The sequence below is a fragment of the Schistocerca gregaria genome, chromosome 1 (genome assembly GCF_023897955.1).
Source record: "Schistocerca gregaria isolate iqSchGreg1 chromosome 1, iqSchGreg1.2, whole genome shotgun sequence".
Lineage (NCBI taxonomy): Eukaryota > Metazoa > Arthropoda > Insecta > Orthoptera > Acrididae > Schistocerca > Schistocerca gregaria.
The window spans coordinates 969982069-970007802 of NC_064920.1; the positions used below are offsets into that span (position 1 = coordinate 969982069).

At 44.6% G+C, this 25734-nt stretch overlaps 1 protein-coding gene across 4 annotated transcripts in view; it reads left to right on the forward strand.

The window, feature by feature from the left end:
- Positions 1 to 25734, forward strand: part of LOC126276649 (probable glycoprotein hormone G-protein coupled receptor) — a 1482411-nt gene that overhangs the window by 751291 nt on the left and 705386 nt on the right. For 3 of the 4 annotated variants that reach the window (XM_049977295.1, XM_049977293.1, XM_049977296.1), the window contains one exon: positions 17728 to 17984. In XM_049977295.1, coding sequence (XP_049833252.1) covers positions 17737 to 17984 — 248 coding nt within the window. In that variant the 5' untranslated portion in view covers positions 17728 to 17736. Of the gene's footprint in view, positions 1 to 17706; positions 17985 to 25734 lie in introns of those variants that run through there. The other variant, XM_049977294.1, reaches the window with a different exon arrangement.

The following is a 25734-nucleotide window of genomic DNA, read 5'->3' on the forward strand; positions in this document are numbered from 1 at the left end:
ATTTCTTTCCTCTCTTCTTATTTTTTCATTAGTTTTCCAGAGCTGTATTCTCCGTGCTTGGCGCAAATTGGTAGTCGTAAAGTTCCATCCCTGCGGCAGTAAAAGAGGAGCAGATACAGCTTAAAATCCTTTTAAAGATTCATTAACGGAACACAGTGGCGGCTTGGAGCGAAGTACTGATTCCAAACGTTGGGTGCAGAACAGATATGAATTATACTCTTAATCTTAAACCACTAAATTCTTGTTTCAGATTAAAGTAATTTAGTTATTTTCTTTAAATGTAGACCCATTCGCACATTATTCTAGAACTGTACGATTCCTCATCAGTGTGTTACGTTTAATTAAAAACCACATGAATGTTCAACATCCCTACTGAAGTGCAATACAATTTTGCTGGAAGCAGGACAGATAATAATATATTTACTGCCGTCTTGTCGCAAGATGACACTGTGTTTCAAGGAAATACTGGTACTATAGTAATGAAATTAAAACAGTAACGAATTGTTTTTTCTATGTTCACTTCAACAACATAGAATATTCATCTGTGCCTCAGTGATGAAGCGCCAGGCTACTGAACCAAAGATCTCGTGTTCGATCCTCGAACAGTCCTCGGCATTTTCCTATCTCACCACTTCTTTTTCTCTGGCAACGTTTGTTGGTACGAAAAATGCCAAGTTGTACCGTGGTTCGAAGCCCACCTTAAACTGTATCTCCGCATATAACTAGATGGGTAATTCATTTCGGAGGTCGAAGGAAGGAAGTGGCAAGACACCTTCAAAGAGTCCATTTTTAGTAAAGTTCTGTGATGATCATGCCAGTCTTCAGATATATGACTGCTTTGCCTTCAGAAGCCTAGATCTTCCACTTCCACTGAACTTCACAAGTTCACCACTGGCCGTCAGCATGCGTTTCACATGAAGTTGCCTGCATTTTTTTGTCAACAGGGTGTCAATTCATATTAGTCGTGTTGTGCCCACCATGATATAGATTTTGTGGAATGTCATGGCACTAAGGGAGCACTTCACTATGGAACAGCGTGTTCTCATAGTGAAAAGCGTTATAAATGAGTTGGATGTTGGGCGGAGACTGTTTGCAAACTCCAATGACTGTCCGGTCAATTTAGCGCACCGAATAATTCGACTGTGATGAGACTTATCTCCGAGAAAACCGGTTCCGTAGTGAACACTAAACCATCGGAGTGTCGTCGTGTTACTTGCTTTGCGGTAAACTTTTCCATAGATGACGTTACTATATGTTTGGTGAAATATACTCGGCAACGTTCACTGCAATTTGATATACCTAGAAGCAGCTTGTCACTAATCAGAAAGGAAATCTACACCTTTAGTAGTATAAATTCCCAACTGTCACTCGAAACGAAGCCAAACGATCACAAAAAGAGCCCAAGCATTTGTCCACTGTGTTCTTGCGAAAAGTAGAGCGGTCAACAGTTACAGTAACGATGTAATGTTCTCTGATGATGTGCACTTTCTGTTGAATAGCTTTGTGAACAGAAGAAATTGCAGGATTTGTGGCACTTTAAACTGTGGAGTAAATTATGATCAAGTCATTTAGTCCATAACGAGTGACTGTGTGGTGTGGAATTTGGGCTAAGGACTAAAGGGCTTACAGGACCGTATGTCTTCGAAGACGGCGCCAGGAACGCATTAACAGTGGACGGCGAACGCTACCGCAGTGTGCTAAAAGACGTTTTGTGGTCTGAACAGGATCGTGTGAATGCTGCATAGGTTTGGTTTAAACAAGATGACGCTTCCTGTCATACGCCGTTTGCAAAAATAGGCTTGTTCTTAGAGAGTTTCTTAGGGTGGGTGATTTCTCTCAACGGTTACCTGAATCACCCACCCAGATAACTCTGTGTGCGGGTTTTTTAAATCGTAGGTACTCCAGCAAACAACTATCACTTTCAGCACTCGTGACCGACGTTCAGCATGTAACTTCAGAACTAGAGGTACAAGTTTACTAACAATTTTTGAAAAATTTCATCGAAAGAATAAGAGCGAGCTTGCAGAGTCATGGGAGGCGTCTGGGTAATACCATGTCTCCTTCGTAGTAACTTGCAGCATACTCTACAAAAAGCCGTAAATTTCTAAATTTCCTCAATAAATTTTTATTTTGCTATGCTCTCAAAAGTAGCGTTCTTTCTGGAATACCATTCATTATCGGACTCTTTCCTTTCTTATAGAATTTGAAAAGAACGACCATTCATTGCACCAAGTGAATATTTTGTCGAAGTCTTCATGTAATCGCTTAAGATCTTCTAAGGTTGATACTTAATGTAGACAACAGCGACGTTAGTGAACAATCTTATAATTATGCTGATTCTGCCTGATTAATCGTTTTAAGTACCAGTTTACTGAAAACATTTGGGATCATAATACTCTTCCTTGGGAACACTCGATTTTGCAACTATTCCTCGAGCTAGTGACGCATTTGCGAAGATATTCTGTAAATACTTTCTTTTTATTTTTATTTTATTTATTTATTTTTTGTTAGTAGTTGACGATGAGCACAATCTCGAACGCGTTACCTGCTCAGTTGCATGTATTGTTTGTAAGACGTCAATTATCAATAAAGAGTGGTTATCTATCGCTTTCGTTGTGATTCATTGAGTGAAGAGTTTTCTCCAGAAATTTTTGGGCTTAGAATATGCTCCAGGACGTGCGATATTGGTCCTTAAGTCGGTGCCTCTGATTTTTACTCATTTTGTGAATAGGTTTGACCTTCGCTATTTCCCAGTCACAAGGGTTTAATCGCTATGCAAGGGATTCATAATAATTAAGCGCTAGGAAAGTAGGAAAGGAACTACCTCTGCAGTGTATTTACTTTAAAATTAGGTTAGAATATCTTCATGGCCTAGTGCCTTAGGTGTTCTTAACTGTTTTTCAGTACTGGTGGCGCCAATGTCACCCTCTCTCATTTGAGAGTCTGTGCGTTGGGAATATTGTATTAAAACCTGGCACGAATGTATGTTGGTCAGAGGTATAAGGGGAACATGACCTTGGGTGTCTGACATACTCCATTGAGCAATGATTGAGTATAGAGTATGTTTCCAAATTATATCCTTATCGTTCACAAATTAAGTACACAACAAAACATCATTACATCAACGATCGTTTACACAAAAAGTATTGAAATGTCCAAAGGGTACGAAAACAAAGTCATTCACCCTGTCATCTCATTTTGGATGCTTCATTGGACTTTGAGAGCTTCCATAACACATATGTTCTCCTTGAGCGTTTGACACTGCCTGATACATACGTACCGTCGTGCTCCACATGTTTCTGCGGTCGTTACCCTATGATATATATGTTCTCATTCTTTAATGAGAGCCCAGCAGAGCTTTTGGAGAGTTTGTGGTGAAACAGCACGACCAGCAACACGGCAGTCAAGCATATCCTCCATATGCACGATGGGGCTTAGATCGCGATTCACCGCCGGCTATTCCATTACTTCAATGTCCAGCTTTCGACATCCGTGGCGTTGCCTGCCACATACGTTCTGGCGATAGAATGAAATCAGGGCCACCACCGTATGCAGCAGCCACGACATCGTCAAACAGAATCTGTTTCATGTACTGCTTAGCGGTAACGCGACCACAGATAGGTCGTATAGGACCCGTATAGCTGTCAATGACAAAGCATCTTCCCATCACTGAATCTGCCTGTTATGTGGACAAGATTTGGCAGATATCGCTCACCATGGATCTCCGCATACGAACACGACTATTACCTTGCGTCAGAGGATAACTGGACTCGTCTGAGCATGAACGTTTCGCCCGTGACGCTGTTGACAGTTGACATGACAACGACAGAAGGAGAGTTACAATATACAGGGTGTTTCAAAAATGACCAGTATATTTGAAACGGCAATAAAAACTAAACTAGCAGCGATAGAAATACACCGTTTGTTGCAATATGCTTGGGACAACAGTATATTTTCAGGTGGACAAACTTTCGAAATTACAGTAGTTACAATTTTCAACAACAGATGGCGCTGCAAGTGATGTGAAAGATATAGAAGACAACGCAGTCTGTGGGTGCGCCATTCTGTACGTCGTCGTTCTGCTGTAAGCGTGTGCTGTTCACAACGTGCAAGTGTGCTTGGACAACATGGTTTATTCCATAGAACAGAGGATTTTTCTGGTGTTGGAATTCCACCGCCTAGAACACAGTGTTGTTGCAACAAGACGAAGTTTTCAACGGAGGTTTAATGTAACCAAAGGACCGAAAAGCGATACAATAAAGGATCTGTTTGAAAAATTTCAATGGACTGGGAACGTGACGGATGAACGTGCTGGAAAGGTAGGGCGACCGCGTACGGCAACCACAGAGGGCAACGCGCAGCTAGTGCAGCAGGTGATCCAACAGCGGCCTCGTGTTTCTGTTCGCCGTGTTGCAGCTGTGGTCCAAATGACGCCAACGTCCACGTATCGTCTTATGTGCCAGAGTTTACACCTCTATCCATACAAAATTCAAACGCGGCAACCCCTCAGCGCCGTTACCATTGCTACACGGGAGACAATCGCTAACGATATAGTGCACAGGATTGATGACGGCGATATGCATTTGGGCAGCATTTGGTTTACTGACGAAGCTTATTTTTACCTGGACGGCTTCGTCAATAAACAGAACTGGCGCATATGGGGAACCGAAAAGCCCCATGTTGCAGTCTCATAGTCCCTGCATCCTCAAAAAGTACTGGTCTGGGCCGCCATTTCTTCCAAAGGAATCATTGGCCCATTTTTCAGATCCGAAACGATTACTGCATCACGCTATCTGGACATTTATTTTTACCTGGACGGCTTCGTCAATAAACAGAACTGGCGCATATGGGGAACTGAAAAGCCCCATGTTGCAGTCTCATAGTCCCTGCATCCTCAAAAAGTACTGGTCTGGGCCGCCATTTCTTCCAAAGGAATCATTGGCCCATTTTTCAGATCCGAAACGATTACTGCATCACGCTATCTGGACATTCTTCGTGAATTTGTGGCGGTACAAACTGCTTTAGACGACACTGCGAACACCTCGTGGTTTATGCAAGATGGTGCCCGGCCACATCGCACGGCCGACGTCTTTAATTTCCTGAATGAATATTTCGATGATCGTGTGATTGCCTTGGGCTATCCGAAACATACAGGAGGCGGCGTGGATTGGCCTCCCTATTCGCCAGACATGAACCCCTGTGACTTCTTTCTGTGGGGACACTTGAAAGACCAGGTGTAGCGCCAGAATCCAGAAACAATTGAACAGCTGAAGCAGTACATCTCATCTGCATGTGAAGCCATTCCGCCAGACACGTTGTCAAAGGTTTCGGGTAATTTCATTCAGAGATTACGCCATATTATTGCTACGCATGGTAGATATGTGGAAAATATCGTACTATAGAGTTTCCCAGACCGATGCGCCCTCTGTTGTTGACAATTGTAACTACTGTAATTTCGAAAGTTTGTCTGCCTGCAAATGTACTGTTGTCCTAAGCATATTGCAACAAACGGTGTATTTCTATCGCTGCTCGTTTACTTTTTATTGCCGTTTCAAATATACCGGTCATTTTTGAAACACCCTGTATCTTCTCAAGCGGACTACTCAGGTCCGGACGTCTGGATCGTAAGGTCCTTTCTCCTGACCTATCCATTAAAGTCAGATCGGATCGGACATAGCGGCTCCAGTCACCAATCTGAGCGTGTCTTGCAGTGCTCTGACGGTATACGTACGACGTCGCAAAGAAGAGATGTCCAGTTGGTGCTGTAAAGCGTCCAACCGCCTTATGTACTGACCTGTCTCCCTGCAGCGTGTCTACAATCTAAGGAGGACACATGGAGAGACATTGGCATCCGCAGCAACAGAATGCAAGTCCATTCATTATGGATCAAACAGATCGGCCTTGCAACTTACACTCCGTTAAATACAACGTCCACAAATGACAACTGCCACCTGTGTACCTCAGTAGAAAACAGTCGGACGCCTGTACTCACTTCCTCCTGGAAGGGCACCTGACACTAAAATATAACACAGCCAGTAGAGAGGGAATGATTTTAATTGTTGTCAACATTGAAAGCGAATCTCACAGTCAGTGCAATAAGACCACCGGTACCACCTGTATCAAAACAGATTTAGAACACCCCACGTTGATACATGCGTTCCCCTAATTATTTTGAACAGTATATTTTTAAATGTGCGATTTAAACTTCCTGCTTTCTGTCTGCTGTCTTCAGTTTTAGTAGTATACATATCTACAATATCTTGAACGAAAGGTTTAGGCCAGTTCGTTGACTTAACATTTCCTTAGGATCTTGTAATAGATCATTCGCTAGCACCTGAGTGTGACGACTATTACTCCATTCCTGCTTACGGTACTTCTACAAAGAATCTGTATCGATGCCGTTCTACAAATCCCACTACGTCAGTTTTATCATGCTCAAAAGCGATATTTTTGCGAATACTTTTTAAGATGAAAATGTTTGTGGAGAATTTCTTTGTGAATTAATAGAAATGCAGTATCCCATCATGATTTTAGGCATGATCCTGTGACCTTCGAGATACACTAACGCCCGGCTTCGTAACGTTTCATATTGCCCAAAGTGGAAATGGGAAACTGCATAGAATTAATTAATTTTTAATGGCTACTTTCGGAGTACATTCCGAAAAGATAGGTATTCGAGCGTACACTCGGAATTTCTAAAATAATTTGAGGAAGTGCAATGCAAACGATTATTCAAGGTAGAGTGTGTAATCTAAGAGAGTAAAAAATGGTTCAAATGGCTCTGAGCACTATGGGACTCAACTGCTGTGGTCATCAGTCCCTTATAATTTAGAACTACTTAAACCTAACTAACCTAAGGACACCACACACATCCATGCCCGAGGCAGGATTCGAACCTGCGACCGTAGCAGTCGCACGGTTCCGGACTGCGCGCCTAGAACCGCGAGACCACCGCGGCCGGCAATCTAAGAGAGTAGAAACTATCGTTCTTTCGAAAGAATGCTATCAATGCCATTCCGATGAATGCCAGGGTTGACAAATCGGAGAAGAATCAGGTTACTAACTAGTGGATTCAAGTTACTGACAAGACTAATATACAAAACAGTGGAAAAGAAGATTGAAGATATTTTATCCCTTTCCACCCTGACCTGAATTATTGTGCGGATTCTATTTTACGTTTGTTGTGGCTCAGCGTCATAGCTTTCCTGTGTAACTCCAGACTGTAACAATTCTGCAAGTTCACGGCTTCTTTTTGGCTGTTCTTTTGTTCAGTATTGTCACCACCAGAGAGCAACAGATCGTTTCAAACTTTGACAAGAATACAATATGTTTTCTTATATTTTGTTAATTTAAGGCAATTCCTGCATTATCTTAGACTTGCAATGTTTCATTTAACTAATGTAAGGTATCCAAACACATGCATGAAGTTCCTTTTGGATATTATATATGTATGTGTTTTGAGTAACATGATCGTGCTAGTTACTTCTTGAACAAACTATCACCATGAGCATTTTTTCAGTATTTTTACCTAATTCCAGAGGTAATAAAGTACAGAAACTGGTACCTATCAGATAAACTTCTTAGAAAATTTTTCTCAGGGTGGAAAGGGTTATATTGCTATCAACGTGGCTTCAATAAACGTAACGACACCACCGAATATGTTCTCACATTGTTCGTGGTAACCGAAACATGAGTCTGGTAAAAGACTTGTCGCTCTAGAAGAATCGGGTATACGTAGAGTCGCGCAAGACTGAAATCTTCATAAAAATTAGAATAAGTTATTTGAAAAGAATGATACTACGACCAATAGACGCAGGAACCCAGGGGAAATAAGACAAAGAGATGATCGTATTAAAAAGGTTCTAAGGCAGGAATGCAGTATTTCTCCTCTGCTGATTGATCTGTATATCGAGGAAGAATTAGGTGAAACAAAACCAAAGTTAATGAGTGGGATTGCAATCCATGGTGATATGAAAGGAAATTGTTGCAACACTTCAGAATGCAGCAAACTCAGTGTCGCTTTCGCAGCTGACGATTTCGTCTTGTTCAGATGAACAAGTTGAACTGCATCAGCAGGGAGGTAAAGGTGCCGTGATAATCTGTTAGTCCGTGCTTTGTTCAGCAGGCGACACTGCGAAACTCCATATAATGCCTTCCCGGAATTATGGGACATCTAATCAAACAGAGCACCCTTTTCTACTGCCTTCTGCAGTTCAAGGACAAACAAAGTGAGTTCAGTTTCAGAACAACGTCATTTGCGCATCTTGTGTTGATTCGTGCAGAGAAGATATTAGGGCCGGATACGAAATCAAATGAAGCATTCAAAAACTTTACTGCAGATTACATTAGTATTGTAGGTCTACAGTTAGATGCCCCTGTTTGATAACTACTCTTGAAAACGGGAATAACGTTTCTACTCCCTTAGAACGCTTACCTGCCCAAGAAAAGAACGATGACCTCCTGGTAGAGGCGGGCAAATTCATTTCATGATCTATACCTATCGATCCCACGATCATTTATGCCAAGAGTCCTTTATTCTGGCTTGCATAAGACGATTGAGCGGAGGCCTCATATTAGGACCTACTACAGTGGAACAATGTTCGAGGAACAAATTGAGTATATCGGTCTTGATCTTCCTTCTCGGTCTTGACGTCGTTAAAAAACACTGATCTTCCTGTATTCATTGCTGAAATTGTAGACGTGGAATATTCATTTTAGGTTCTATGCAAGGTCGTCACTAGGATGCACCCCAGGAAAGAACATCGTCTGAAAAAAGTTACATTTATTATTAAGATACTCATTAAATAACTAATACAGTCAGACACAATGATATAAATCATCATGTCTGTAGAAGAGCTCGCTATTGAACTGAATGATATACTTTATCATCAGAACATATGGTAAGCATAAAATGGAATCATTGATCAATGTAAAAATCTATCACCTTTCACTGCCAAAAGTGACCCAGAGATTTATAAAGTCATCTTCAATGCGAAATATCTCCTTCTCCTTCCAGATCAATCAGCTACCTCCCTGGTTGTACTTCTCTGTCTCCCAACAGAAGGGTAAAATTAGCTACCAAGAGGTTTAATTCCCATTTCTCCCCACCTAAGTGTTTTCCAATCTTTAATTCATTAATTATCGCGATTTACGGGATTAAATTAAGCTACTTGCGGTAATTCACACTTCGACAAGTGAGAATTGCACTGTCTCTTCCATTTGCCGTGTTTTATCCATTTAATTAACGAAGGCGTTGCATCTTCTCCACTTATGCACGTTCTCAGACAGGCCGGTCAGGTCACTGGCATCTTCGGCTTCCCGTACTTGTGCTGACGTCGTTAGCCAGACACTCCGTCTTCAGTACCTTAGGAAGTGTGAAAGCTAGAGGTGACGTGACACCACCTACTGAGCAGCGACTCTCGCTTCCTCTATGGAAACTCTAAATAACTTCTCCACTTAGACAGAACAAAATATCTAATGCACTGAATGGATCTCATTTTATCCTGGAATTTCCTGGCATACTGAATTCTCCGCTGGTTTGCAAATCAAACTTCTATTGCAAGTATTCCAACTATACCTTTGCTACACCGTAACCTAAAGTTTAACGTGATAAAAATTGGTTCTGGAAAACATAGCAGACACTTTCGTCTACTACATGAATTTGCTTGAAATTATTCTTTTTAGTTGCTCACTGGTGTGCAAAATTTAATGAGGAAAGCAACTATCGCATGATGTGTCACTCTGTGAAAGATGAGCCACACACAGAAAGAAGTTCTAGCATAGTAACATAAGGTAACTGAAAGAAGTACGCAACGAGACAAATAACCGGCCAGTCTGACCGAGCGGTTCTAGGCGCTACAGTCTGGAACCGCGCGACCGCTACGGTCGCAGGTTCGAATCCTGCCTCGGCCATGGATGTGTGTGATGTCCTTAGGTTAGTCCCACACACGTCTCTGACGTGTCTGCACGAGTGGCAGATGATATTCGGGAAGGGCGCACATTACTGCAAGACGATCCGCGCCCAGAAAAGACCCAGCAAGCCATTATACCTGATGTGAAGAGGCAGATTGATAGCACTATCCGAGGAGACTGACGAAGCGCGGAGAATAAAATTCGCGTTTAGGTCGGCATTAGCCATGACTTCGTGCATGCGTTTATCAAAGATCACTTGCATTACCGGAAAATTTGGGTGCAGTGGGTGCTGCATCACCAGACGGAGAGACAGAAGATAGATAGGATGGCGCCAAGTCCGAGTCATCTGCAGTGGTACAACGAGGAACTGTGTGCATTTCTGTCCTGTATTGTCACAAGGGACGAAACGTGGTAACGCCATTTCGAGCCCGAGGGTAAACTGCAAATACAACAGTGGAATCATCCCTCCTCCCTCCAAAGCTGTTCACACAAGTTCCTGTAGGTCATGATGATCTTCTTCTTCAACTGCAGGAGCCCCCCTACTCGTCAATCTCCTCGAACGCGGAACCACAAACCATGAACAGCGCTATGAAGACGCTCTGCAGAGGCTGCGATGCGCCATGAAATTAGATCGCCCAGGAATGCTGTCTCACAGAATCATCCTGTTGCTTGATGACGCCCGCCCCTAAAATGCCAATCGGACTAAGGCTCCGGGTCAGCGATTTGGTTGGGAAACATAGCAAACACCCTCCGTACAGACCGGATCTTCCACTTTGTCGTTTTCAAATCGTGGGAGACCTGAAGAGAAACGTGTCTACAGTCAGTTTCAGTTGGACAAGAAAGTGCCAGAATGTGTGCGGTTATGGATCCGTCGCCGACCGACCGCGTTCTACGCAACAGGAATTGATCGTCTCCTCTCCCAGTGGGGTAAATGTCTTAACTAGTGTAGTGATTACTTTCGAGTCCAATCATTCCATGGTACAGTTGTGGTGGGTGTTCTATTTTCATTTGACTGCCCCTCAAATCTGTAAGGTGATTTCAAATCGTTCAAAAACAAACAAAACCTCTGCATAATGTTTGTACACTATTGCACGTGCACCGGGTTATATGTTCGAAGTAATGTTGAATGGCTGAAAAACAAACAAAAACTCTGCTAAGTCTTCTGTACTACCATTCAGCACAAAGTAACCATCCGAAGTTATTGCTCCCGTCATTCTGTTGATAGTTCGCCCAATTGACTGAAAGCTCTTCAGAACTGGACACACCAACCCAGTTTCAGCTGAAGCGGCTTCTTTCACTGTGGTGGCTTGTGATGTTATGTTTATGGCGTTAACTAACATCTACGGCAGAATTACGAAGTGTTTTATGAATCAAATGAACATTTGTACAGTGAATGCTAGTTATAACTATAATTCATTGAATCACAATTAAACCAGAGACCTCCACTGTATGACGATTCTGCATTTAATATCATGTTTATAATACACTGAGTGAACTGGGTTGACATGTTGGAAGGGCTAAAACATAACGAAAATGAGTATAAAAAAGTCAGAATATATCAAACTGTGTTTGGGTTTCCTTCATAGACTAAAAATTTGAATTTTTTTTCACGGCACCGTAGTTCGTAAATTGTCGATGCATTTGCATCAGTGTTTGGATTAATTAATATTAATTAAAACATCAGCTTTTGGAAGAAACAAATAGCTGGTAACGAGGTATTTCGACATTGCACATCGATTGTTATACTAAGTTGCTTCAGAATGCTTTTCAGTGACAGTATCGAAAAGTACGTTTAGTATCAGGCTTCCCAGAATTACTGTATGGAAGCTATAGCACACAAAACCTATTGTGTCACTGTGAACAGGAGGTGGTTAATACTTCTACTTCAGGCTGTGGCTAAGCCATGTCTCCGCTATATCCTTTCTTTCAGGAGTGCTAGTTCTGCAAGGTTCGCAGAAGAGCTTCTGTAAAGTTTGGAAGGTAGGAGACGAGATACTGGCAGAAGTAAAGCTGTGAGTACCGGGCGTGAGTCGTGCTTCGGTAGCTCAGATGGTAGAGCACCTGCCCGCGAAAGGCAAAGGTCCCGAGTTCGAGTCTCGGCCGGGCACACAGTTTTAATCTGCCAGGAAGTTTCATAACGGCGCACACTCCGCTACGGAGTGAAAATCTCATTCTGGAAAAACCTACGAATGTTCTTAATGCTGTGAAATAGGTCTAAAAGAGAAATCACATACGAAAACGTGGATCGCTTATAGAAAGTTGATAAAGTATGCTCAGTGGTGAGCAGAATTTAAGGATGAAAGTAACTTTCGTCCGATGTCACTGCTAAGTAACATAGCTCTATGAATCTTGCACCGTACACAGAAAGAACTCCTGTAGTATAGTACACAAAGTAACTGAAAGAAATGTGCAATGAGACAAAAAGGAATTTAATTCGAAGACAATAATTGTAATGTCCCCTTAGAAAAATTATACATGACTGTGCTTAAAATGACACAGAATATTTTTAGCGCAACGGAATCTGACTTTCAATAATCCCTACAAAAGAATGGCCCTGACTAACATTAACCTATACGTTTTACAAATCACTTACGTCACAAAAATCTTCGTTACTCAAGCTACTGCAATATAGTGAGCGCCACTACTGCCATCTAAATAAACAAACTTCTGAAGGCACTAACTACTAATAGGCATAGTTAGCAAATGAAAGATTTTGATAGAAAACAAACAATGTATTTGCCTTAATAGTGTTCAAAAGTCATTATATATATCAGTTCATGATATCCAGTTTTACAAATTCACTGTCTCTGTCCAGATCATCCGCTCTCAAAACTCCACCATCTCACTCCCCACATCCACCATTGCTGGCGGCTCACCTCCAACTGCGCAACGCTACGTGCTGTTAATAGCCAACTGCCCAACACTACAATACCAAATTCCAACAATGCAAACCAGCCACAGAATGCACGCAGCACAGCCAGTGATTTTCCTACAGAGCGCTACGTGGCGTTACCAATCTAAAAACCTAAACAGCCTACTTACATAATAACACTGAAATTTTATTCAAAAGCAATAATGACACTGATGCCGCGATTTATGATGGTCCTCTGGACATTAGGGAAGACGGCTAATTTTTCTTAACAGGGTGTGTGACTACCACGGACGGTAATGTGGGGTCCCTAATGTGCTCCGAAGCTGGCCACGAGTTTGGCAACGAGCTGTTGTGGAAGGGTGTTCCATTTGTCCAACAGCGCGGTTGGCGGCTGCTGGATGGCCGCTCGTGCATGTAGACGTGTTGCAGTCCGTACCCCAACGGTTCCCACATGTGCTCGACGGGATTTTAGCCGGAGACCGGGCCGGCTAGTCCATATACCGAATATCCTCTCGTTCCAAGAGTTCCTACACCTGCGTAGTTTGATCCAGATCGCGCATTCTCATCCATAAATATGAAGTCAGCGCCGAATGCACACCCGGAAGACGCAAACGTGGAAGGAGTGCAGTATCACAATAACGTATATTGTTGAGCGTACCGTGTTCAGAGATTTACAGGTCAGTATGTTCATGCAACACCGTGCCTCCCCCGTGCCATAGCAACTGGACTACCAAAACAATCATGTTCGACACTACTGGCCGTACCTTCATATGTGGAGAGGGGAAACACCCAGTGCACACAGGAATATTGTCCAATATAACCGTTTTGATTGCCCAGCTGATATTTTGTGGGGAGGCGTTGCTTTGGCGTATTGACCTCGAAATCTTTGAACACGGGACACTAACTGCCACGTGCGTCTTTTCTGGGATGCATTATGTCTCGACTTCATTTTTACGGATGACAATGCGGGACCATATCGAACAGAGCATGCGGAGGAGTTCTTGGAACGAGAAAATGTTCGGCAAACGGACTGAGCTGCGGATCCCCCGAACTTAAATCCTACTGAGCACAAATAGGATGCGTTGTTAAGTCATACTGCAACACGTCATCATGTCCACATACACTAACGGCCATACAACCGCCGCATAGGTTGAGGAATGGAACGCCCTACCACCGCTAACCTAGTGGTCAGCATGGGAGAACGTGTCAGAGCATGCACCGCTCTCCTTGATGATCACGCGCCGCATTAACAATGGTGTTCCTCTTTCGTAATGTGCAGGAGATCATCATGAATCTCGCTGACTTCGGCGTAATTATAATCTTTGAATAAAAGTTCCATTTCTACACTCCTGGAAATTGAAATAAGAACACCGTGAATTCATTGTCCCAGGAAGTGGAAACTTTATTGACACATTCCTGGGGTCAGATACATCACATGATCACACTGACAGAACCACAGGCACATAGACACAGGCAACAGAGCATGCACAATGTCGGCACTAGTACAGTGTATATCCACCTTTCGCAGCAATGCAGGCTGCTATTCTCCCATGGAGACGATCGTAGAGATGCTGGATGTAGTCCTGTGGAACGGCTTGCCAAGCCATTTCCACCTGGCGCCTCAGTTGGACCAGCGTTCGTGCTGGACGTGCAGACCGCGTGAGACGACGCCTCATCCAGTCCCAAACATGCTCAATGGGGGACAGATCCGGAGATCTTGCTGGCCAGGGTAGTTGACTTACACCTTCTAGAGCACGTTGGGTGGCACGGGATACATGCGGACGTGCATTGTCCTGTTGGAACAGCAAGTTCCCTTGCCGATCTAGGAATGGTAGAACGATGGGTTCGATGACGGTTTGGATGTACCGTGCACTATTCAATGTCAACTCGACGATCACCAGAGGTGTACGGCCAGTGTAGGTGATCGCTCCCCACACCATGATGCCGGGTGTTGGCCCTGTGTGCCTCGGTCGTATGCAGTCCTGATTGTGGCGCTCACCTGCACGACGCCAAACACGCATACGACCATCATTGGCACCAAGGCAGAAGCGACTCTCATCGCTGAAGACGACACGTCTCCATTCGTCCCTCCATTCACGCCTGTCGCGACACCACTGGTGGCGGGCTGCACGATGTTGGGGCGTGAGCGGAAGACGGCCTAACGTTGTGCGGGACCGTAGCCCAGCTTCATGGAGACGGTTGCGAATGGTCCTCGCCGATACCCCAGGAGCAACAGTGTCCCTAATTTGCTGGGAAGTGGCGGTGCGGTCCCCTACGGCACTGCGTAGGATCCTACGGTCTTGGCGTGCATCCGTGCGTCGCTGCGGTCCGTCCCAGGTCGACGGGCACGTGCACCATCCGCCGACCACTGGCGACAACATCGATGTACTGTGGAGACCTCACGCCCCACGTGTTGAGCAATTCGGCGGTACGTCCACCCAGCCTCCCGCATGCCCACTATACGCCCTCGCTCATAGTCCGTCAACTGCACATACGGTTCACGTCCACGCTGTCGCGGCATGCTACCAGTGTTAAAGACTGCGATGGAGCTCCGTATGCCACGGCAAACTGGCTGACACTGACGGCGGCGGTGCACAAATGCTGCGCAGCTAGCGCCATTCGACGGCCAACACCGCGGTTCCTGGTGTGTCCGCTGTGCCGTGCGTGTGATCATTGCTTGTACAGCCCTCTCGCAGTGTCCGGAGCAAGTATGGTGGGTCTGACACACCGGTGTCAATGTGTTCTTTTTTCCATTTCCAGGAGTGTATTTGTCTCAAAAAACGGTTCAAATGGCTCCGAGCACTATAGGCATGCGACGACGAATTTCACGTCCTCCAGCACCCTCACCCAGTAGAAAACGAACCACACCTCTGTGCTCTTCTTTCCTTTCTTCCATGTCATGGGCGGACAAAGAAATTAGACAAGTCAGCTAAAATCCAAGAACATAACTCGACGACTGCATGCACCTGTGATGTAGCACAGGGGTCACAGTATCGAAATTTAACAGCAGAGGGGGCCAAATGTCGAGCGGACTGTGTGGACTGGGGTGACAAAAGTAATGGGTTTTCCTCCTAACATCGTATCGGATCTCCTTTTGCCATCTGTAGTGCGGCAGCTCGCCGTTGCATGGACTCAACAAGTCGTTGGAAGTCCTCTGCAAAAATATTGAATCATACTAGCCCTACATCCGGCCATAATTTCGAAATTGTTGCCGGTGCACGATTTTGTGTACGAAATCACATTTCGAACACGTCCTATAAATGTTCTATGGGATTTATGTCCGGTGGCCTGTGTAGCCAAATAATTCGCTCGAACTGTTCAGGAAGTTCTTCAAACCAACCGCGAACAACTGTGATCTGGTGAAATGACATCGTCGTTTGTGAAAAGTCCATGAATGGTCTGCAAGTGTAAAATTGTTTCCCATCAATGATCGGTTCGGTAGGACCAGAGCATCTAGTCAATTCCATGTAAACACAATCCATGGCCATTATGGAACCCCCACCATTTTGCATGTTGTCGACTTACGTTCGTGGCTTAGTGCGGTCTACGCTGCACTCTAACCCTACCATCAGCTCTTACGAACTGAAAGCGGAACTCATCGAAACAGGTGAGGATTTTCCAGCCCAACCCATGTGGTTCCGAGTCCAGGAGAGGAGTGTCGTGCAGTTGCAAAGGCTCTGGTATCGGTCGCCCGCTACCACAGCCCATTAGCGCCAAATTTCGCCGACTTGTCCTAACGGATGCATTCGTCGTACGTCCCACATTGATTTTTGTGGTTATTTCACTCAGCGTTGCTTGTCTCTCAACACTGAAATCGCAAACGCTGCTGCTCTCGGTCGTTAAGTAAAGGCAATCGGCCAATGTGTTGCATATAGTAAGAGGTAACGACAGAGATTTGGTATTCTGGCATACTCTTGACACTGTGAGTCTCGGAATATTGAATTCCCTAACTATTTCAGAAACGGGAGTTCCATGCCTGTAGCGTTCAAAGTCTTAATTCCCGTCGTGCGGCCATAATCACGTCGGAAACCTGTACGCATGGATCATCTGGGTGGAAATGACAACTCCGTCATTGCACCTCCCTTTTATAGCTTGTATACCCGGCACTACCGTCATTTGAATATTGCCCTCCACAACTTTAGTCACCTCGCGTATTATGGCGGGTGTTTGGTTTCATTTGATTGCTGCTTATACGAAGCTGCGGACTGCAAACTTATTCAAAAAAATCAGGATTAGTATATCGATGAGAGCTCGGAGTTTGAGGATGGGGGCTCGGCTTTTACGGCAAAACAACAAAAATGAAGATCTCCAGAATGTTAATTTTACTCTACAGCGGAGTGTGCGCTGATATGAAACTTCCTGGCAGATTGAAACTGTGTGCCGGACCGAGACAGCACACTCCGCTGCAGAGTGAAAATCTCATTCTGGAAACATCCCCTAGGCTGTGGCTGACCCATGTCTCCGCAATATCCTTTGTTTCAGGAGTGGTAGTTCTGCAAGGTTCGCAGGAGAGCTTCTGTAAAGTGTGGAACGTAGGAGACGAGGTACTGGCAGAAGTAAAGCTGTGAGTCGTGCTTGGGTAGCTCAGTTGGTAGAGCACTTACCCGTGAAAGGCAAAGGTCCCGAGTTCGAGTCTCTGTCCGGCAAACAGTTTTAATCTGCTAGGAAGTTCCAGTAAGGAGATGTCCATCTTATTTCAGAGTGGCACGGTTACGTTGTGAGCCCGCGTGTGTCACGCGTAAGCAGTAGTACGGAAGATAGTGCCGAACGGGAGATAGCAGCCGCAGGACGCTCTGCACGCTTTTTGACGTGGCCAGTGACGCTGACAGGGCCGGCCCTGCCCCCACTCCAGCCCGCCAACTGGAGCGTCCTCGACGGCCGCCGCGGGCCGTCAGATCGTGAGAAGTGCGTCCGTGCTGAGTCGCGCCGCGTCTCTGCCACAGGTCCGGACGATGAGGAGGCTGAAGCGCGACTTGCTGCGGGCAGTGGCGGCCCTCGCCTTGCTGGCGTGCAGCGGCGTCGCCACCGAGCTGCCGGCGGCCACGACCACGACCGCGACCACGACGGCCACGACCACGACCGCAGAGCCGCTCGAGGACTGCGAGTGCTGGTGGGAGGCGCACGAGCCCGGCCTGCCGCAGAAGCACTGCCGCTGCTCCGCCCACATCCAGCACGGCATTCACCCCCAGCCACACACCCTGTGAGTACCACCAACACCCTCTGTGGGCGTATCTCGAGTGTATGCTTCATCTTTGATTGAGAATTTCAGGTCGCCGAAATTAAACTCTGTGTAAACTAGTGTGACCCAGACATTCAGGACTAAATTTATACAGGTGTAGAGGCTCATAAACTAATTCGAGATGACTAACTAATCGTAAGTAATGAATATTTCGAACGTTACAAGGACTTAAGTGAGCCGTGTATGTTGTGTTTAATTATTAACTTTTTTCTTCTAGTCTATATAGGCTCTATACCAGAAAAAGTGTTGTATACACAAATATAAAGCAGATTAACACAAATTTTCAATTGCGGTACAGATATATCTACATCTACATCCATACTCTGCAAGCCACCCCACGGTGTGTGGCGGAGGGTACTTTGAGTACCTCTATCGGTTCTCCTTTCTGTCCCAGTCTCGTATTGTTCGTGGAAAGAAAGATTGTCGGTATACCTCTGTGTGGGCTCTAATCTCTCTGATTTTATCCTCATGGTCTCTTCGCGAGATATACGCAGCAGGGAGCAATATACTGCTTGACTCCTCGGTGAAGGTATGTGCTTGAAACTTCAACAAGAGCCCGTACAGAGCTACTGAGCGTCTCTCTTGCAGAGTCTTCCACTGTAGTTTATCTATCATCTCCGTAACGCTTTCGCGATTACTAAATGATCCTGTAACGAAGCGCCCTGCTCTCCGTTGGATCTTGTCTATCTCTTCTATCAATCCCACCTGGTACTGATACCAACCCGTGAGTAGTATTCAAGCAGTGGGCGAACAAGTGTACTGTAACCTACTTCCTTTGTTTTCGGATTGCATTTCCTTAAGATTCTTCCAATGAGTCTCAGTCTGGCAACTGCTATGCCGACGATTAATTTTATATGGTCTTTCCATTTTAAATCACTCCTGGTGCCTACTCTCAGATAATTTATGGAATTAACTATTCCAGTTGCTGACCTGCTATATTGTAGCTAAATGATAAAGGATCTTTCTTTCTGCGTATTCGCAGCACATTAAACTTCTTTACATTTCAATTGCCATTCCCTGCACCATGCGTCAATTGTGTAAGTGGAGATATTTACATTAGTGACTGAGGGTGCTATACTGAAGAACCTTACACCGGTCAGTATTTACGTTATTTGCAGACTAATAATTACAGCTATTAAAATTCATGTTTTTTGATTGGTTTGTACCTCGAAGTACATGCGTCAAGAGCAAGCAAATAATTCTTACTTTGTCCTGGGTAACAGCTCAGGTGCTGAAGTGTGGACGCATAGGAACAAATGGTTAGCCTATAATGTCAGATGTAGTCCATTTAGGTGTGCTGTTATGACTGTGCAGAAAACATCAGATAGTAATTAATTATGTGACTTGTTTGTGGGAAGACTGTTAGATGTAGAGAAAAAACGTGCAACGCCATGTTGTGCATATTCATTAAGGTACCGTACCTAAAAGTATCTACACTTATATATTATGAGCACTTGTTCATTAGAAGACTTGTGTTCCAAAGTAACAGAGATGAACAGGTGCTCATAACTGTTAAGGTATTCATTTTAGACCACATGTTTACTGGACATTTTTTTATTGTTTTGGTCCGTACTACCACTTCCCAAAATATGGAAAGCGTAGACCTTGCAGTATAAGAGATTTATTTCACAATATTGAAAATTAAGAATATCTAATAGCTCATAAGGTATGCGTTTTGGAGACCATATTTACTTGACATTTATGCTTTTATTATCGTGTACTTTCAGCCGCGTACGTTTGCGCCATCCTTTGTGATACACCCTGTGAATCTGGTTACTTGGCTACCTCTACCTACAGGTCTTATACAACCTGCAGCGCCTTTAATATCATAAGTAAGTTTTCATATTCTCTCCTTCAGAATGTGAAAACTATTAGCTCTACAGAAAAAAGGAACAGGATTTTATTTTGTATAAAAATTGATGTTAAATTCTGTACTGGTATACGTTCTCGTTAGAGGCCGTGGTAATTGACTTATTCAATAAAAAGATACAAAAGTGACCTTCAAATGCGGTTTTCCTGAATAACTTGAAAACGGAGGCCACCGGTGGATACGGATCCCAGAACAAAATTTAACTGCATTAAATTTCCTACAAAGAGGGCCTGTTCAATTTTTTTCTATATACATAGGGTGTTTCACAATTTATGTTACACACTTCTAAACATTGTAGAGAGACTTAATAGATCAAGTTTTACATAGAAACCCACGCCCAGAATCGTCATCCAACTATTCTACAGAGTGTCGAGGTTACAAGCGCTAGCCACTGTTAATATATGAAATTTTGGTAATACATGTGCCCAGGGAATATATCTATGGGATTTGCACTGTAAGATCGCAGGTTAATTAAGCATGACATCAGCCACTGCAAATGTGAAATGTTGGTGCATTGCTAAAAGGATTAACCGCCAGAATATTGAATTCAAACATGAAAACGTGCATGCATTGTGCTGCACAGGTGCCGCATGTCAATTTTTGGGACTTGGTCGGTCAGTACGGAGGCGGCTAATTCTGATTGTAGATGACTTTGAAGTCGTCTGATGATGTCCCATATGTGCTCAATGGGAGACATCTGGTAATCGAGCAGGCCTAGGAAACATGTCGAAACTCTGTAAAGTATGTTAGATTACAACAGTGGTATGTCGAACATCGTTATCCTGTTGGAAAACACCCCGTGGAATAGTGTTCATGAACGGCAGCACAATAGGTCGAATCACCAGATTGAAGTAAAGGTTTGCAGTCACGGTGCGTGGGATAACCACGTGAGTGCTCCTGGTGTTACAAGCTATTGCAACCCAGACCTTAACTGCAGGTGTGCCTCCAGTATGTCTAGAACGCAGACAGGTTGGCAGCAGGCCCTCAACTGACCTCGTTATAATCAACACACATCCATCGCTGACACCAAAGCAGAACCATATTTCATCAGAAAACACGACAGTCCTCCGCTCTGCCCTCCAGCGAGCTCTCGCTGCCAAATGGCGATGGTTTTGGTCAGTGGATTGCACGCTATACGGCGTCTGGCTCGGAGCTGTAGTTAAAGTAACCGATTTGTAACAGTTCGTTGCGTTGCTGTGCTGCAACTGCTGCTCAAATTGCTGCCGCAGATGCAGTACGATGCAGCAGAGCCATATGCCCAACAGGATGGTAGTGCCACATGGTCGTCCGGAGACCGGTCTTGTCGTGATGTCAACAATCAGGTACAGTCGCTCCATTCCTCCCAAATCTTTCTGTAGTATTCCAGAACGAACATCCAGCTTCTCGTGGCCCTATTACACGACCTAGTTCACATTGAGTAAAGTGTTGATAATAGCGTCTTTGTCGCCGTAAAGGTATTCTTGACTCACTTCAACTCACCGCTTCCAGTCTCAAACGTAGCTAGGTAACGCGTATTTAAAGCAAACCTGATTTGCATCCTCACAGTGGGCGAAGTCTGAACAGACATCATCTTTCAGTTGTAAAAGCACGCCTACCAATTCTCGTTTATGTCACACAACTCCTTCTTGGTGTTGCGATTCTTTTTCTTTTTTCATCATGTTATGAATATTTGCCGGGTATTTCTCCTAATAATTGACATGCACTTTTTTTGGTGTTTCGACAGAAATTTCCAGTTTCGCTTTTTCAATGTGTAACGGCTGTTGACGAAAGCAAATACCGCTCACCATCTGTTTCATGTGACGCCAATGTCAATGGAAAGCGTCACTTTGTTTCCCATTGCAAACAAAACGATTTTTAAAATGGAATTTTTCGTGCCCATTCGACATAACGACACCAAATTAGACCAGTGCGATATTGTTTTCATCGGTGCGTATTGGTGTACATAGTAACGAGGGTGCGCAGGATGAGCAGTACTCCAACAGCGCCTCGTGTTTCACCCTGGCGAGCGTGAGTACAGCCGCCATGCAGCAACGCCATTCAGTCGTTCCTGAAGTACTGGTTATTCTTCGTGTTTTGCTATTCCCTTTAGACCATACCGATAAAACAAGTATCGCCCTAGATTAATCTGGGACCGATCTACCGAACGGACACTTAAAATTCCGCTTTCAAAATCATTTTGTTTCCAACGGGGAACACACCGACGCTCCCGGTTGACAGTGGGTGTCGCATGACACATGTGATGAGCACACGAAAAAAACTAAATTACGTATATCTACGGAAAGGCCAGATCAAATGTGCCTGACGATTATTAGGAGGGACACCCTATAAACAGTGTACGTTGGTATTCTTTTAATTTTAGCACATTTATTGCAAATATTTACTAAACGTTTCATCGCCGGTGTTAACAAATGTGTTATTACTGTACTGGTTAATTTTTTTTTTATTTTTCAACGACGCGTTTCGCCTTATTTAGGCATCTTGAAGTTATCTTTACTAGATAGGCGAGAGATACACCAATATCTGCATAACGCGTTCCTGTTCACAGGAGCGAGTAACAAACTTTTACAGGGTGTTTCAAAAATGACTGGTATATTTGAAACGGCAATAAAAACTAAACGAGCAGCGATATAAATAAACCGTTTGTTGCAATATGCTTGGGACAACAGTACATTTTCAGGTGGACAAACTTTCGAAATTACAGTAGTTACAATTTTCAACAAGAGATGGCGCTGCAAGTGATGTGAAAGATATAGAAGACAACGCAGTCTGTGGGTGCGCCATTCTGTACGTCGTCTTTCTTCTGTAAGCGTGTGCTGTTCACAACGTGCAAGTGTGCTGTGGACAACATGGTTTATTCCTTAGAACAGAGGATTTTTCTGGTGTTGGAATTCCACCATCTAGAACACAGTGTTGTTGCAACAAGACGAAGTTTTCAACGGAGGTTTAATGTAACCAAAGGACCGAAAAGCGATACAATAAAGGATCTGTTTGAAAAATTTCAACGGACTGGGAATGTGACGGATGAACGTGCTGGAAAGGTAGGGCGACCGCGTACGGCAACCACAGAGGGCAACGTGCAGCTCGTGCAGCAGGTGATCCGACAGCGGCCTCGGGTTTCCGTTCGCCGTGTTGCAGCTGCGGTCCAAATGACGCCAACGTCCACGTATCGTCTCATGCGCCAAAGTTTACACCTCTATCCATACAAAATTCAAACGCGGCAACCCCTCAGCGCCGCTACTATTGCTGCACCAGAGACATTCGCTAACGATATAGTGCACAGGATTGATGACGGCAATATGCATGTGGGCAGCATTTGGTTTACTGACGAAGCTTATTTTTACCTGGACGGCTTCGTCAATAAACAGAACTGGCGCATATGGGGAACCGAAAAGCCCCATGTTGCAGTCTCAGAGTCCCTGCATCATCAAAAAGTACTGGTCTGGGCCGCCATTTCTTCCAAGGGAATCATTGGCCCATTTTTCAGATCCGAAACGATTACTGCATCACGCTATCTGGACATCCTTCGTGAATTTGTGGCGGTACAAACTGCCTTAGACGACACTGCGAACACCTCGTGGTTTATGCAAGATGGTGCCCGGCCACATCGCATAGCCGACGTCTTTAATTTCCTGAATGAATATTTCGATGATCGTGTGATTGCTTTTGGCTATCCGAAACATACAGGAGGCGTCGTGGATTGGCCTCTCTATTCGCCAGACATGAACCCCTGTGACTTCTTTCTGTGGGGACACTTGAAAGACCAGGTGTACCACCAGAATCCAGAAACAATTGAACAGCTGAAGCAGTACATCTCATCTGCATGTGAAGCCATTCCGCCAGACACGTTGTCAAAGGTTTCGGGTAATTTCATTCAGAGACTACGCCATATTATTGCTACGCATGGTGGATATGTGGAAAGTATCGTACTATAGAGTTTCCCAGACCGCAGCGCCATCTGTTGTTGACAATTGTAACTACTGTAATTTCGAAAGTTTGTCTGCCTGAAAATGTACTGTTGTCCCAAGCATATTGCAACAAACGGTGTATTTCTATCGCTGCTCGTTTAGTTTGTATAGCCGTTTCAAATATACCGGTCATTTTTGAAACACCCTGTACTTTGTTACTCGCTCCTGTGAACGGGAAAGCGTTATGCAGATCTTGGTGCCTCTCGCGCCCATCTAGAAATGTTAACCTGACGATGGCTAAACAAGGCGAAACGCGTCGTTGGAAAATTAAAAAATAAAATTGCAATCAAGACTGTTTCTAACCAATTCTGTTAAGCACTGGTTTGCGGTATGGCACATATGAATTGGAAGAATTTCTAAGTTTTATTACTGTACTCGTCTTTCTTATACCGTTAAAAAGCGTATCGCTCCATCAAAGGAAAGCGTAGTTGATTGAATATCCACGAGTTAAGGATATTATATGTACGTGACTCTTTGCGTTCCACCAATTGCTGAGAACTTCGTTCGAACGGCTTAAAGCGGGCACGAAATAAAAGGGGAATTGCGTCTTACGCAATTCCTAATCTTTTGAGCCAAATACCAGTCGAAACAGTAGTGGGGCAGAAGGAAGCAGCTTCAAAATTTGGGAAGAGGTTTCTGTTTACAACAGTTGCCTTACAAACAAGGGAACCACCCGAAAACCTTTGTCATCGCTGGAGATGGGATCTATTTTTGATTCCTTTCTGAGACAATATGATAAAAATTTAACTCTTACACAGTGAAGTCGATGTCTTCTTCGTCTTCTGCTGTGTTTCTACCCTGACATGACAGATCATCATCACCACTGCCCATCGCGGACACCAATGCCACCTGGTGACGCTGCGGGCACGCACGCAGTAAAGAAAGTATTTAAGAGTGTGAGACAGCAACGGGGAAGCATTCTAGCGACGATACTGCCCGAAATTGCAGAAATACACTGACACAGGCGACTTTAAGAAATGGCAAATAGGTGTTGCCCGGCGCCTGATCACAGAACATGGATGTCGCAGGCTTGCGTGAGCCTTACTGCGGCTCGCGTTGGTGCTGTTCGTAGGTTTCCGCCCTCTGTTGGAGGCCACACGGTATCGTTCAGTTGGCACGGTCGCCGTTGTTTGTCTCCTTCTCGTCTTGACTGGCGCCAATCGGATCCGCAAGCGTCGCCTGTCCGCTAGTAGCAGCACAGGAGGTAATCGATATGTGGCAACTGTTGCCCTGTCCTTTGGGGCGACGTCGTTGTTTTTCTGGGTCGTGTGAGTGGGCCAGTTCGATTGGGGACTGAGGGGGAGCCAGGTACGCACAGTGCCAGAACACGCCGGGACCGCTGGCGGCACGCATGGACTGCCGGATGGTAGGGATGTGGTCACGATGGTGAACGACCTCGTCGTAAACCGTATCCAGCAAGCTTTAAGATGAGTGCATTTCAATCCGAGTAGAGAAACCTCCACCATTGTGATATCTCGCGGTTCTCCAGTGACTTGAGTTAGTGATTCTGCTCGTGGTGTCGCCAAGCGAAGAGCACCGAGTGGAGTACTTGGGGAAGGCGGGTCTAATTATCTTTCCTCGATTTCTTATTACTATTTACTGCGTTAGACTGTCCCAGTTACCTGTCCTGGGGGTTAGTGTATGTAACGGCAGTGTACGATTCCTCGCCCTGCTGCTGCTGTCCGGTAACGCTTGCACAGTTTTGACAGTTTCTTTGATTGTAGGTCGGTAGGTGATTCTTCTACTCTGGTGGTAGTGATTCCTTTCTCGTTCCGGTCGCTCTAAGCTCAGTATTCTGGGGACGTAGTGTAGACCGCCGGTTCCAGCTTTGGCGTATTGTTGCATCGTTGCGTTTGGTTTATCAGACGTCAGGTAG